General features: G+C 52.0%; 1 protein-coding gene across 7 annotated transcripts in view; it reads left to right on the top strand.

Moving 5' to 3' along the window:
- TACC2 (transforming acidic coiled-coil containing protein 2) overlaps positions 1–14,970 on the top strand; it is a 172,206-nt gene that overhangs the window by 72,681 nt on the left and 84,555 nt on the right. For 5 of the 7 annotated variants that reach the window (XM_025047957.1, XM_025047956.1, XM_025047959.1 and 2 more), the window contains 2 exons: positions 1,688–1,813; positions 13,106–13,240. In XM_025047957.1, the coding sequence (XP_024903725.1) occupies positions 1,688–1,813; positions 13,106–13,240 (261 nt within the window). The remainder of the gene's footprint in view (positions 1–1,687; positions 1,814–13,105; positions 13,241–14,970) is intronic. The other 2 variants (XM_025047958.1, XM_025047960.1) reach the window with 1 other exon arrangement.

The raw sequence follows: 14,970 nt of genomic DNA, 5'->3' as shown, positions 1-14,970 counted from the left end.
CCTGATTCAGGGCTCTCGGGGATGTGGCTCCCTGTACCAGAGGGCACACTCCCTTTTTCTCACTCTTCAGCCTCTGAGACACAGCCTCGTGTGGTAGTTAAGAACATGGCTCCTGGACTCAGGCTTCGGTTCGTGTCCCGGTTCTGCCTCTTACATGCTGTGCAACTTCGGACAAGTCACTCACCCTCTCTGTGCCTTACGTTCCACTTCCACATCTATAAAGTCGGGATAATGATCGTACCCACCCCACAGGGTTGCTGTGAGGGTCACATTTGGTGATGTCTGTGAGCACGTGGATGACCATCTCCTGGCACGCCAGTAAGCGCCAGGAAACATTTGCTGCGTTGAGCTGGCCAGCTGGGCTCCATGTGCCACTTCACAAGGAAGTGTCCCCTGAGCGCACTCTGGGCCGAGGTCTCCTCGTTTATGCTCTTGTACCCAACTGTACCTTCCCTTCTTAGCAGTTACTACAATCGTTACTAAGTAAACATGGATTTTAAAAACTATCTGAGTCTTGCCTATGACTGTGAGCTGCATGAGGGCAGGGACCACCCCCCCCTTTTTTTTTAATTTTTATTTTTCTATTAGAGTTGACATTTACTATTATTTCATATTGGTTTCAGGTGTACAGCAGAGTGGTTAGATATTTATGTAATTTATGAAGTGATCCCCCCGATTAGTCTGGCACCCACCTGGCACCATAGATAGTTAGCACAATATTATTTGCCGTGTTCCCTATGCTGTACTTCACGTCCCCGTGACTATTTTGTCAACCATCAATTTGTCCTTACTTCTTTCTAGATCTCAACATAGAGCTGGTAGTCAGTCAATATCTGCTCAAGAAATGAATATAACTGTCCTGTTACTTATTGCTACCGAGCTGGGGAACATCAGAAAGAATGAAGTTCATGGTCCTCCCAGGTTAATAAGATGTAACTGACTGATAGGGGTTTCCTGCAAGGTGAGCTGATGTACGTGGCCAGTGACAGTGTCCAGTGACCTGTGTCTCTCTCAGCTTTCAAAAGCAGCCAGCCCTTGGAGGTCATCTAGGGCAGACCTTCTTAATCAGTGAGGGACCAGTGTTGTTTTTATTTCTAACTGAATGTAGATCAAAACTTTGGAAAATACAATTACATTTGGAAGATTCCGAGAACAAAACTCAGGGCCAGAGTTTCTTGACCTGGGCACTGTTGACATTTTGGGCCAGAGGATATTCCGTTGGGGGGCTGTTCTGTGCATTGTGGGGTGTTTAGCAGCATCTCTGGTTTCTACCCACTTGCTAGATGCCAGTAGCAACCTTCCCCTCCTCTTGTGACAACCGAAACTGTCTCCAGACATCGCCACGTGGCCCCTGGAGGCAGAAATCGCCCCTGGTTGAGAACTATTGATGGAGACTATAAAACACAAGCCTCGATTTGGATTATTAGATTCAGCAGACATAAAATTACTCTATCACATTGCTCTAAAGCTTTCTAAACTCTCTCTCCAGGTTTCTGTGCTTTCTCACCATGGAGTGGTGACAAACCCCTCCTGGGCCAGCACTGTCCGTGGACTACACTTGGAGCAGCACTAGACGCTTCATCTATAGAAAGGGAAACTGAGGCCCTGCTTAGGGTCCAGATAAAACATGCCGTTAAAACATACTTTAAAACATACTGAGCCTTGGTGTTTTTTCTTCTCTCTCCAGTCCACCTGTAGGAGACGACATCATCCAGCCAGCTGCCCTTGGAGACCTGAAGAACCTAGTCTTAGCTGCGTCTTCCCACCACGGTGATGTCATCAGCCAGGTCTCCACAGACCTGACAGCCCAGAGGTATGGTGGGGGCTGGGCCTGGGGCCGGTGCTGGGATCCCAGGACCCAATCCCTGAGGCTGCCCACCCCAGCTTTAATCGTGGGCGGTTCTACTCCCCCTCCCCCGCCCAGGGTCTGCAAGTGTCTCCCTCATACGGCTGGGCGGCTTCTTCCGGCCTCCGGAATGATCTGAGACCCCCCATTTTAGAGGTCTGTTCCCTTGCTGTCTTCAGCAGCCCCTCTTCACGGCGGCAGTCCTCCAGCAGAGAGAGCGCGCTGTTTATACCTCCTCGGGGAATGACTTAGTTGGCTGCCTCTGGCCTCCGGGACACGAGCTGGTTAGCCGCTTCTTGTCTCTGTCCTGGGTGGTGGTCTAGAAGAGGAGCCAGCAGCACAGTGGGCAAAGGGACCAGGGCCTTGCGCTTTTCTGGGAAACGGGCCTCGCCGGGGAGGGTGGCTTCTCCCGCCTCCCCTCCCACCAGTCTGCCCTCCCTCACGCTGTCCTTCACGCCCCGTCTGTCCCACGCCGGCCCCGTGTGCATCGTGCGTAGCCCCGATCCAGGGGTTACCCTCTCTACGCAGCCTTAGCACGTTATTTATTTGTTTATTTATTTTAAAAAAATTTTTTATGGTGACATTGGTTAACGAAATCCAGTAAGCTTCAGCTGTACATGGACTGTAGTAGCACTTACTTTATTTAAATCAGGCTTGCTCACAATCGGCCTCAGGGCTCAGCTCAGATGTCTCTACACACACAAACACACATCTATCGATCTATTGATCTATTGATCTACCTACCTATCTACCTTCCTACCATCTGTCTGTCTGTCCGTACATCCATCCATTCACACGATTTAATTTTATCGGTGGACAGCCGCTTTGCCAGACAGCACATGGCCTTGGGGAAATCATGGTGAATAGGGCAGAAGTGTCTCTTCCCTTCTGGAGCTCATAGCCCAGCATCCCCTCCTCCAGGAAGCCTTCTCTCCAGGCTGAAAAAGGACCCTCTCTCTGAGATCCCACAGCCACCCGTGTCCTGCTGTGTCACTGCCCTTCACAGATACCAAGAAATTATCCGCTTTAGTCCATCTCCTCTGGGGGAGGAGCTGGATCAGTTGCAACCTCCGGACCCACAGCACCCAGCCTGGCATGGGGCCAGCCCCTGGGGAATGTCGGAGGACTTGAACTGGATTAGCGAGGAGGGGTGGGGCTGGCCTCCATCTCCACCTGCCTGCGGCCAGTGTGTGCTGCCCTCCACCGGCCCCCAGGTGCCCCTCTTAGGGCACAGGTGGTCAGTGACAGACAAGCTGGGATGGCATCCAGGGGCCTCTTCATAAACTGGGAGGAGGTTTCCCTGGAGCGGAATATGAGGGTGGGATCGACACAGCAGGAAGCTCCAGACGAGAGACAGACATTTTAAGACAGCTATGCATCGACGTGGCGTTCCGAATGCTGCCTTTACAGGTGGGAGTCGGCCAGAGTTCTTACTCGTGTGCGAGTTTAACTTTTTAAAGGAGGTCTCCTGGTTGGGGTACAAGGCCCTCAGCACCCAAGGAGGGTGCAGGAGATGCCAGTGAGAAGTTGGGCATGCCCATTTGGCTCCTTGGGACCGCTGGCTGTAGCTGGCAGGGCACATGCTCCTTGGCGAAGTCTGGAAAGGGGACAGAGATCATGTTCATCCATGCTCTCATTTTATAGTCAAGGGACACAGAGGGGCAAGGGGAGAGCTCTCTGAGCAGAGGACGCAGGGTGACTCGGCTGGATGGCTCTCAGGAGACCTGAAGTCCCGTCGGTGGTGTCATTGGTGCTTTTAAAGTCCCCTCGCAGACCCGAGACTGGGTTTTAGATGACTTGTCCCTGCTCACAGTAGGCCCGTGATGCCTGCTCTTAAAGCTCCTGTTGATGGCACTTCCTGTGCTCCAGACAGCTGCTGAGTGCTTCTCCCTAAATCCTCACGACACGCCTAGAGGTGCGGGGTTCTGTTGTGATGGCCGTTTTAGAGATGAGCAGATGGAGGCTCAGAGACATTAACGTGCTCGCGGGCACAGATCTGGTAAGTGGCAGAGCTGGGATCCGAAGCAGGTCAGGGGGCTGCCACGCCTGTGTTCTGAACTTCTCCCCTGGCCAGGGCTGGAGCCAGGTTTCCTCATGCCGCCCCTCTGGGGTCCCACCTACATCACTGGCCTCTCTCAAGACCAAGAAAGGCAGTGAATGAAGAAGTTGTGTCACCTGTGACCATGACCAAACATGATCACGTGGTGCAGGAAGGAACCAGTGGCTAAGTATAGATTGTACCGGGGCCGAGAACTTGGCCAGCTTTCTGGCTTTATTTCCTAGTAGAAAGATTCAAGAAGATCTCTGTGCCAACTGTGCAATTTTGGCGCCTTGCCAGCGTTAATGAACCATTGTCCTGAGTTGTACTGTTTTGTCTTTGCTGGAATTGGTGGAAAAGAAGCAGTTCTGACAGGAACAGGGGTTGGTCTGGCTTTGGTTACCAACTGTCTCCACAAAATACGGTCCATCTCCCTTATACAGATTCCATATTTGTGAAATCGCCTATTCCCTAGGATTTATTTGTAAGCCCAAGATCAGTACTCGTGGCTTTTTCCTGGTCATTCATGGACACGTACACGACAGCAGAAAACACGCGCCACCTGACATGCGTGCTCCCGGCTGAGATGGAGCGAGGTGATGCTCTGTCTTCTTGTGGGAGCTCTCATAATGCAAGCAAGTCCTTTCAAGGTATATTTAGTGCCATGCTTCTTTTTGTAATTTTGCGCGTTTTGTCGATTTTGCCGTTTAAAATGGCCCCCAGGTGCAATGCTGAAGTGCTCTCTGGTGTTTGTAAGCACAAGAAGGCTGGGATGTGTCTTATGGGGAAGATACTTGGGTGGGATAAGCTTCGTTCAGCCATAGCAGTGATGTTGGTCACGAATTTGATGTTAACGAATCAACAATATATACAGTACTCCCCTCTTATCCTTGGTTTCTCTTTCCACACCTTCAGTTACCTGCAGTCAACTGCAGTCTGAAAATATTAAATGGAAAATTCCAGAAATAAACAATAAGTTTTAAATTGCCCAGAACATGAATCATCCATTTGTCCATTTCCCCATGCTGTTTACACTTCCTGCCCATTAGTTACTTAGTAACCATCTTGGTTATAGGATGGACTCTTGTAGTATCTTCAGTGCTTATGTTCTATTAACTCTAATATTTTATTCATAGTGACCCCAAAGCACAAGAGTAGTGATGCTGGCAATTTGGCTATGCCAAAGAGAAGCCGTAAAGTATATGTATGCATGGGAAAAAACACAGAATACGTAGGGTTTGGTACTATGCTGTAGGGGGCCTACTGTATTAGATAAGGTGTCTTTAAACAGAAACACAATAAAACAAGATTATGTATTGATTGATGGACTAAAATGGTGACCAGAGGCTGGCAGTAACCTAGCCCCTGGGAGCGATGGTTCGGTATTTGCTGATTCAATGTCTGTGGTGACGTTACATTGTAACGAGAATCAGCTGTACTTAACCTTGTGTGTAGCCTTCCAAACCTCAGCAAGGCCCTCTCCCCATTCCACCGGTCTTCGTGCATTTGTGCTCACAGACTGGGTGGTTTTTAAGCAGAAATTTATTGCTCATAGTTCTAGAAGCCGGAAGTCTGTGATCAAGGTGCCAGGGTGGTCAGGCGAGGGCCCTTTTCCGGTTGCAGATGTCTTGCTGTGTCCTCAGTGGAGGAAAGGGCTTGGTGGGGTGGGGCGGGGCGGGGGGGGGGTCTCTCTTAAAAGGGCACTAATCCCATTCATGAGGGCTCCACCCTCATGACCTAATCACCCCAGACGCCCCACCTCCTAACACCGTTTCCTCGAATGTTATGACTCCAACTTGTGAATTTGAGGGGGGAACTTGTGAATTTGAGGGTCCCCCTCTACTTCCTGTTTAAAGACAGGAGAGGAGAGTGTGAGATTGAGGTGGGGAGAGGAAAGAAACTGGACGGCGGGGAGGCTGCAACATACAAAAACAGCGTTAGTACATTAGACTGAAATTAAATTTTTAAAAATGTTTTTAAAAATATATTAAAAATAAAGAAAAAATGAGACTGGAGCATTTGCTTTAGGCTACCCGAGAGGAAAGCAGAGCAGGCTTCTCTCTCTCCTTCCCTGTCGCCTGCTAATTCTTCGGCGCGGTCCCCTTCTCTTTCAAGAACTCTTTCAGGATAGGAAAGGAGAGAGAGGGCCCCCGTCTCTGAGGCACTTCTCAAACAAAGCGAAAGGAATTCTGACCACCGCTCCTTTTTTATTAAAGCCCTATATGACATCAAAACTTGCTTTCTCCTCAGGAAGAGCCCCTGAACCCACTTTAAGTGGCTGAGCTTCCATTTTGCTTTCGGCATCCCTGGATGGTGCAGAGAGCTGAGCCCACACCTTCGAGAGCATTCTACAAGTGACTAGATTGCCCATGGCTGCTTGGACTTGCATCTGTTCAATATTTCCTTTTTTTTTTAAGCAGCAGAATTGTTTTTCAAATGAAACTTTCCAGTTGTACCACCATTTATTAAACAGTGAATCGGGGACACTCTGGGTACATCCGGGAACCTCCTGTGCCTTTCCCACAGTCGGGAATCCAGACGGGTCTATGCAGACCCGGAGGACCCCACAGACACAGCTGGAAAACTACTCACCTGACTCACGTCCGTGAGAGTCAGCCTTTAGCAAACATCAGAATAATGCGGTTACAGCTCAGATGGCTGCTCCCTGCCACCCCAGAGTTCCTGATTCAGGAGGTCCCAAGACTTGGGCATCGCTGACCAGTTCCCAGGTGACGCTGCTACTTTCGGTCTGGAGTCCACACTCGGGGAACTGCTGGGTAAGGAGGTCTTGTCCAGATGCTTTTCTCCTCACCGGTCTGACTATTTACAGCCCCTCAGGGTCGGAGACACCTGTCGCAGCAGCTGGTGGCGGAGGGCTAGCTCCTGCTCAGCCGCATAGCCTCGCGAGAGTTTCCAAATTCAGAAACGGAGTTTTAGAATTTTTCGAAGTTGAAAGCACAGGGAATTCATCCTGACTTACAGCTTCTGTTTTTCCCTCTTGCTCCAGATCCTGTGGTTTATTCTGGTTTCATCTGTTTGCACGGGAGGATTTTTGTCTTTTAACTACGGATGGGTTCAGACTATCTCACAAAGGTTAGGTGAACCTTTTTTGAGCAAGCGCCTATTAAAAACTGAACAATTAAGGGAGTTATTATGGTTTTAATTTAGGGAAAGGATCACCCACGAGTCTTCTCTGGGTAACAGAATTCCTTTGTACCATTTAAAAGGTACACGTTCATGAGACAAATGTATGTAACCAGTACCCAGCCTGCTGAGTAAATTGGGGTGCACCTATGTATCTGGTCAGAACCTTTGAGTTTCCAGTGTCCACCTGGCTACCATTAGGTTGAAGCACGTGAGTTGCTGTATTTGCAATTGTCAAATATTAACGATTTCATGTGGTCACATTAACACAGGATTTTGTTTTCATTTTGATTTTTCTTGGTTCGTTAACTGCTTTATCTGTGTAGGTAGATTCTGGCTTTCTGAGTAAAGAGATAAATCTTGTCTGTCTGACTGAGATCAGTTCTTTTGGCTGTCTGTCCTCCCATCTCTGCGTTCCCTGTAACCAGGGCCCATGAGGTATCTTGCACCTGGAGGACCCAAAGAGCTGCTGGTGACGGGGACAGTGATGGGAGTTAGTGACCTGGCTCATCAATCCAGACCAAAGCCTCTCATATAGTTCGGGCTGGTGTTTATGGCTTTCCTTTTAGTAAACATTTTCCTTTCTGATTGTTTTACTTGGGCCGACTCTGTGAGGGGGAGGAGGGTCACAGCATTCTGAGGAAGAACTGACAAGCCAGTTCAGGGTTAACTGTGCGGAGCCCGTTTGGGGGCTGTTCAAATTCTCACGTGGGCCGAAGTTCACATGCTGGTTTATCTCACTGGCCACTAGAAATAGCTCCGTGCGTCTGCCTTGGAGTTTCCAGCCAATTTGCAAGCCCCTCTGGGCACCTTCCGATTTTGGCTTTGTTGCTGTCCGGTGGCTGGGTGTCTCAGAGGTGCATGCTGTATCTGTCAACCATGGCTAGGCTCATTTGATCAGATCCTGGGCCTCCGTTGGGCTGACTGTCTAATCTGAGTTGTCTCTGGCCTCGGCTCTTGGCCTATGACGTGATCGTGTGCACTTGGGGATTCAAGAAAAAAAAATCGAGAGGCCTGTGAGGGAGGCTATTGTGCTAATACCTTCCAGATGGTGATACGAAATGAGAGATAAGACGCTGTTGCCCATCTGGCCCGACAGGACGTGATGTGTTCGGCCTGTATCTTGGGGGCCGTTATCACCCTTCCATGACAGCCAGGGTCACTTTGGTGTTTGTCCTTGGACGAGGGCTTAATTTGGCAACTCCAGCCGATCTCTGAAGTGAAATTTGCCATCAGTTCAGCGGGGGCTCTGCCAAGAAGGACTCAAAAGCCCCGAACACGAATCAAAAGACAACAGTCGTTGACAGCATCTCGCTGCAGCCGGACGTGTCGGGCCAGGGGGCCGAATGCGAGCCCTGAAGGAAGGTCCCGTGTTTCTCAGGTCCTGTGTGGGTGGAACCTGCACCAGAATGGTTAGTGGGACTCGTTGTTATTTGTGAGGACCTTGGCGAGGTACTGAATCAGGGATGGTAACCTCTGACCCCTTCGTGGCGGTTCCTTAGGCATCTGTGTCTATAGAAGGCTTCTGAGATCTTGGCCAGTTGGGCCCAGCAGGAAAGATTGCCTCGTCTGCTAAAAGTATGGTGGTTTATGTGCCTTCGTTATCAACTCTACTTGTAAAAAAAATAAATAACAGGCTTAAGTTAAATCATTTTCTTCATCTTCCAAAAATATAGACACCCTATGTGAATTTGTATTCAGCCTTTTTGTTATTTCAGGAAGGCTCGGAAAACATTGATTAACTCCTTAAATGGGAAAAGGGATCTGGACTTCTATAACTAGAAAATCATTCTGCCCTCCCCCCGGCCCACTTTCTAGGGGACGAGATCAAGGGAGAGGGAACGTAGATGCCTTGCAGAGGAGAAGGGAGGACAGATGTGTGGCCCCCATCTCAGTGCTCTGCCCACCTCTATGCCAGGGTTGGCAGCTGTCGCGAGTCCCCCTGAGGGCTGGGGGTGGTGCTGGGCATCGGAAAGGGCCCACCTCTCTCCTTGAAAATGACGTCTTTAAGGCGAGTCACTGCCGGTCCTGGGAGGCTTGAGCAGAGGCTTGAGCCGAGACGGGAGTTAGCAAAGAGAAGCTGGGCTGTCCTTGCCTGCTTCTCATGGCTGCTCCGGCCGCTCAGGGGCCTCAGAGGGACCCTGTGTAAGCTCCTCTTCGGGGTCTAGGACCAGAGCTGGCTTCATGGGTGTGCAGCTCAGGCAGTCACCCAGGGCCCTGCACTCACAAGGGCCCTGTGCTTGGTTCGATGCTCAGCTGTCAGCGTCTTGAAATTCTTAACACTTTCGGAATATGGGGCTCGGCGTGTTTACTTTGCATTCCATTTTGTCTGCAAATTTCGTTGCTGGTCCTGCCTCAGAGGGTTGGACTCCGGGGTTCCAAGAAGGCAGGACAGTTGTCCCACTGTCCTGTTGGTGGCATGCTTGGGAGGCCAGTGGTGGAAGGGAAGGGCCTCCCACGGGCCGAGCACTTTCCATGTGCCAGGCTCTGTGCTGGGGGCTGGAGAGACCACGCTGAAGGGGAGGAGAACACATTAGCAGAAAATGAGATACTCAGAGGTCAGACCCAGTCCAGCCCGTGCAGGCGGGCATGGTTCCCCCACTGGTTTGAGTGGCACTTCAGGACCGGGGGCGGGGGCGCTGAGAGAGGCAGGCGGGCATTCGGGGCGGGGTCTGCTTGCGCAAAGGCATAGAGGCGGGAAGTTGCCAGGAGCATCGGGGGCATCAGGGGACCGGCGTGGTGGAGTGAGAACAGGGCGAGGAGGAGAGGACGAGCCTGGGAGGGGACAGACAGGGGTCGTGGGAGCCCGCAGGCTGGGGAGCTTCACCTGCATTCCGAAGGCAGGAAGTTTTAGGCAAGGGAAGGACCTGATTAGAACTCAAGTTGGGTCACTCCGGTGTCCGTGTGGATTGGAGGTGCAGGGACCAGAGGGGAGGCGGCCTGTCAGCACAGGATGTGCAGGAGTCCAGCGCAGAGAGGCTGCAGGCTTGGGCCAGCAGAGGTGGCCACATAGGGAGGATCCCGGAAGGCGGAGGGAGGTGACTCAGCATGAGACAGAACCGGGAGAATCAAGGGCTGTCCTGACTTCCGATGCCAGGGCCTGGCCTGCTGGTCGCAGCACCCCACTGAGGAAACCCGGGGGGCAGGGGGGTTAGGAGGGACGAGAAGGAAGTCGGAGCTAGGGGGTGTCTTTGGGGGTCCGCGTGTCAGAGCTTCAGTCGGGAGTCACTGAGCAGAGCACTGTCGGGGCCTGACCTGCCGCCCAGCCACTGGGGACGGGCTCACAGCAGGCCGGAGGTCAGGAGGGAGGGGAAGCCTCATTCTTAACAGAGCCGTTGAGTCATTTGTTTGGTGCCTTGGGCTGGCGGGAGCAGGCCAGTGCAGGAAGGGTGGGGCCCTGGGGGTCAGGCCAACAGTGGAAGGGTGGAGGGAGCAGGCGCCATGGTCTCAGGACTGAAGGAGGCTGCAGAGCCGAGGGGTGCCCGAGGGCGTTCTCAGGGGTGGGGGGCTGCGTGCGACATGGGGGCGTCCTCTTTGGTGGAGTATGATTGTCGTGGTGTTTCAGGCTGCAGAGCTGGCCTTGTCCGGAGGCCCCAGATCCAAGGCAGTGTCCCCTCCCCTCTGGTGTTCAGAGACAGAAATCTGTCCCTGCACGTGGACAGTGCCCTGAAAGTCACGGAACCACCAACTAGACCGCCTTCCTGCAGCTCGCATTAATGAAATAAAATCTTCCTGGGGCGAGCGGAGGAAGGAGCCCGGCCCGTGTCGCTTCTGTAGGAGGCTAAGTTTTAGACTAGAAGTCGGGTTCGTGAGTGGTGTAGTCGCTCCTTACGAATATGATTAAAGGTAGAATTCCAACGTGTGAAAATGGTTCTTTCAAGCAGCTTAAAAGCTCCCAATTGTTCGCATCATTGTTTTGAGTCATTCCTTTACGAAAAATATTATTTTAGCCACTGTCCCGGTTCTCACAGGTAACGGTTCGAATAACCGAGGTGTCACTCCGTCTGTGAACCCACTTTGCACTTCTGCTGGGTTCCGCCCCAGCACTCGTCACTTGCGTTCCCTTGCGGGTGGCCTTGCTCCGGGCTGACTCGGGGTCATTATCCTCTGATTTCTGTTTTCCTCCCTGTTTCTGTGGGGCCCCGGGGAGAAGGCAGCGTGGGTTCCAGCCCGGCCTCTGCGCCCAGCACCCAGCTCGATCATGGCCAGTCTGGCCAGACACCCCACCCCTCTCTCTCTGCCTCTGTTTTGAGTGCGCACCGTGGCGGGGTGGAGAGCAGGGGGCTGGCTGGATGTTGGGATGCTGGGGTCAGGATGATAGATGCAGCCCTGTCCTCGTGGAACTCATGGTCCAGTCTCCCCAGTCGTCTTCAGGTCCTCAGTGGTCCGTGTCACCGAGAGTGAGTGTGGGGCTTCCAGGTGTGTACTAGGGGAGTCCGTTAGGAAGTGGACACGTAGGCGGCAAAGGATCTGGGGCCTCAGTTCACGTTCTGGCTCTGCCACCTACGAGCTTTGTGACCTTGGCCAAGTGACCTCACCTCTGCGAGCCTCAGTTTCCTTATCTGGAAAGTGAGGATGACAACATTCGCCTCAAAGTGTTGTTGGGAGAGTTACCTGAGGCCGTATGTGTAAAGCGCCTAGTACGGAACTGGGCACCCAGCGCTGGGCATTCAGGACTGGGCACCCAATGCAGGGCGCCCAGGGTGACACCCGGAGCAGGGTGCACAGGACCTGGCACCCCATCGGGACGAGCTGCTGCTGTTTTTGTAGCTGTTGGTTAGTGGGGCCCAAGCTGTTGGTTAGTGGAGGACAAGGAATCGCTGGCCTGACGAGGGGCGAAAGTTGCAAGATGGGACGCAGCATCGTGGGCGCTGAGGGAGGGGTGTCAGGCTGGAGCAACAGAGGTGAGGGCGAGGGCATCAGAAGGGGGGTCGAGTCCAAGGAGAGCCCTGCAAGACCTGCTGAGCTATGACAGGGATTTGGGGCAAGACCGAGGAGCCTTCCAGTGCGTTGGGTGTGGGGCGCCCTTGGCAGCTGTCCTCCAGGCCGGGCAGATGACCTTGTAGGCAGAGTCAGAGAACATGGAAATCAGCAGAACTCCGTTGACACAGATGCCCGAGCGTCCTGCATTCCCGCAGTCTGGGGGCGTTCTGCAGGTGCTCACGTGGGAGGGAGGGCTCTGGAACCTCCAGCCTGGCTTCGACCTCAGGCTGGTTCCAGGCTCTCAGTGCTGAGTCACGTCATTCCAGCTCGGCCACCTTCAGCCCTGCCAGCTCCCCTCCGGACAGCGGCGTGGACAGCTGGAGAGAGGCTAGGAGGCCAGCCCACCCTGAGAACCGTTCCCAGGCTTTATTGTGTGGGGGGCATCGCTAGCCTTGCTTTTTGCCAAAGGAGGGAAATGGCAACCTATTGTGAGTTTCGCACCTTGTGCCTTTTGGCTTCTGAGGGTGTGTGTGCAGGTGGCTGTCTTTCCTGCCCTACATCCTCCAGAGGCCTCCCTGCTCACCGGGTATTTCCCTGGCTGTCCAGCAGGCGGCACTCACCCATTGAATGAAGGACATCCCTCCGCCCTAGAAACGCTTCTCCACCAGGGAGAAGGTTCCTTGATTACCCATCAGCCTTTTCGCCTTGACTTTTCTCACCCTTGGATTTTTGGGGCAAATCTCAGAGAGTTTACAAAGTTGTCGTTTAGTTCCTAACTCATAGTTTCATTGCTTGTAAAAAAATTATTAGAAATGATTATAAAAAAGCCCCCTCCTCGAACAAAAATCAAACAAGACGCCCCACAGAGACTCCTGAACACCCAGCTGCCTCTATCAAAGAACCCCCAGGTTTGCGGGAGCCTCGCGAGGCGGGAATTCACCGCCTGGCCTGGGGGCTGCTGCGGTGTGGGGCGCGCCTCCTCTGTGTCTCAGCGGAGGCCCCCGGAACCGGTGGGGGCCCAGGGAAGCAGTGTGCTGGGTCTTTAAATAGCCATTCCGTGTGGGTCGGTGGCTTGGGTGGGGCGTGGGGGCCTCATGAATGTGCCATTAATGAGCTCAGTTCCACTGGGAATAATTCTCCCTTTGTGTCCCCAGCACCTCCCCAGCTGCTCCCCATGCCGATCGCTCTGCCCCAGCCCCAGAACACGCATCTTTGCCTTCAGCCTCAGCTGGTGATGCAGTAGAAGCTTCCACCCGCTCCTGCCGGGGTCCGGCCAAGGGCTTGAGCAGGTATTGTACAAAGCTGTCTTTCTCCACAGCCACTGCCCCTGGAGAGGAGGGGCCTGCTGGTGTCTGCCTTGTAGGCCTCGGGGTGAACTGACTTTGGGATAGTGCCCACAAGGCGTTGAAATTTGGACCTGTTATGCCATGTCTGTGATGGGCTGTGATGCCATGTTTGGGCCGCAGTGGATCTGAAGTTTCTCTTGCCGGCAAGCTTGCCATGTATCTATGGGATGCCCTGTGCGGACAAGTTTGTCATCGGGGTTCTCCAGAGAATCAGAGCCAGTAGGTGGTTTATATAGATGTATATATAAAGAGAGAGAGAGGAATTTATTTTAAGAAATGGGCTCATGCAAATATGGGGATGGGCAAGTTCAAAATCCGCAGGGCAGGCCGACAGGCTGCAGACCCAGGGAAGGTGATGCTGCAGGTTGAGTCTGACGGCCGTCTGCTGCTGGCAGTTTCCTCTTCCTCAGGGAACGTCAGACTTTTTCTCTTCAGTCCTCTGCCGATCGGATGAGGCGCACCCACGTTACAGAGGGTAATCTGCTTTACTCGGTCTACTGATTTAAATGTTAATCTCATCTACAAAAAATACCCTCACAGCAACATCTACCCTGGTGTTTGCTACAGTGGCCTAGCCAAGTTGACACACAAAATTAACCACCACGACAAGTACACGGAACTCCTATGTCTATGTAAACAGGTGGTTCTGATTATAAATCATTCTGCTTAGCTACTTAAGTCCCCTAAAGAGCCTTGTTGGCTGTTTTGATGTGAAGAGCTAAGTACACCTGGGTGTGTCGAGAAGGGAAAGCCTGTGGCTCCAGCGAGCAGGGGAGGCACGGAGGTGCCCAGAGCAAGCAGTGGGAAAGGGCGAGACTGTAAGGGGGTCGGGGGAGGGGCAAAGTGGTAGACGATGCCCATTTATTAAATACCCGCTGTGTCTAAGGCAAACCAAGGGCGTCTCCCCAAACACCCACGAACACTCCTGTTCCCAAAGTGCTCGTGCCATCTCACCACTAGGGGGCAGGTTCCCATAGGTTTCCACCCTTGGCCCAAGGCCAGGGGCATCAAAGAAATTTTAAAAATTACTCTTCAATAAATATTCTGCCTTTTAGTTTCATGTAAGTTAAACATACAATTACCGTAGGACTGAGAAAACCCACTTTTAGGAATTTACTGGTGAAAAGTGAAAATAGGTATTCACCTAAAAAACCTCTGTGTTGACTGCGGCTTTCTTTATAATCGCTCCAAAATCGAAACCACCCAAATGCCCACCACCTGGTGAATGAATAAACAAATCGTGGTGATCCGTCCTATCGAAGACTACTCAGTAATAAAAAAGGAACAAACTACTGGTCTGTGCAACAAGATAGATGACTCTGAAATGCATTTTGCCAAGTGAAAAAGAACAGACCCAACAAGTTGCATTCTTTATGATTTCATTTATATGACATTCTGGAAAAAGCAAAAAACTATAAGGAACGGAAAACATACCAGTGGTTGCCGGGGGCTGGTTGTCCGGAGTGGGAACTGACTACAGAGGGACATGAGGCTCTTTCAGGGACAATATGTTTTGATGGTGGTGGTGGCGACATGGCTGTACGTGTCAGAATTCACGAAACTGTATACCTAGAAAGGGTGAATTTTACTGTACATAAGTTATATCTTGATTTTAAAAAAGAGAACCAAGCTTATCCAAGGGCTAAAATAGATTTTTGATGAAATTAATGTCG

The sequence above is a fragment of the Pteropus alecto genome, unplaced genomic scaffold (assembly GCF_000325575.1).
Source record: "Pteropus alecto unplaced genomic scaffold, ASM32557v1 scaffold205, whole genome shotgun sequence".
Classification (NCBI taxonomy): domain Eukaryota; kingdom Metazoa; phylum Chordata; class Mammalia; order Chiroptera; family Pteropodidae; genus Pteropus; species Pteropus alecto.
Note: the sequence above shows the minus strand (reverse complement) of the source record. Positions and strands in the feature narration are given on the sequence as shown.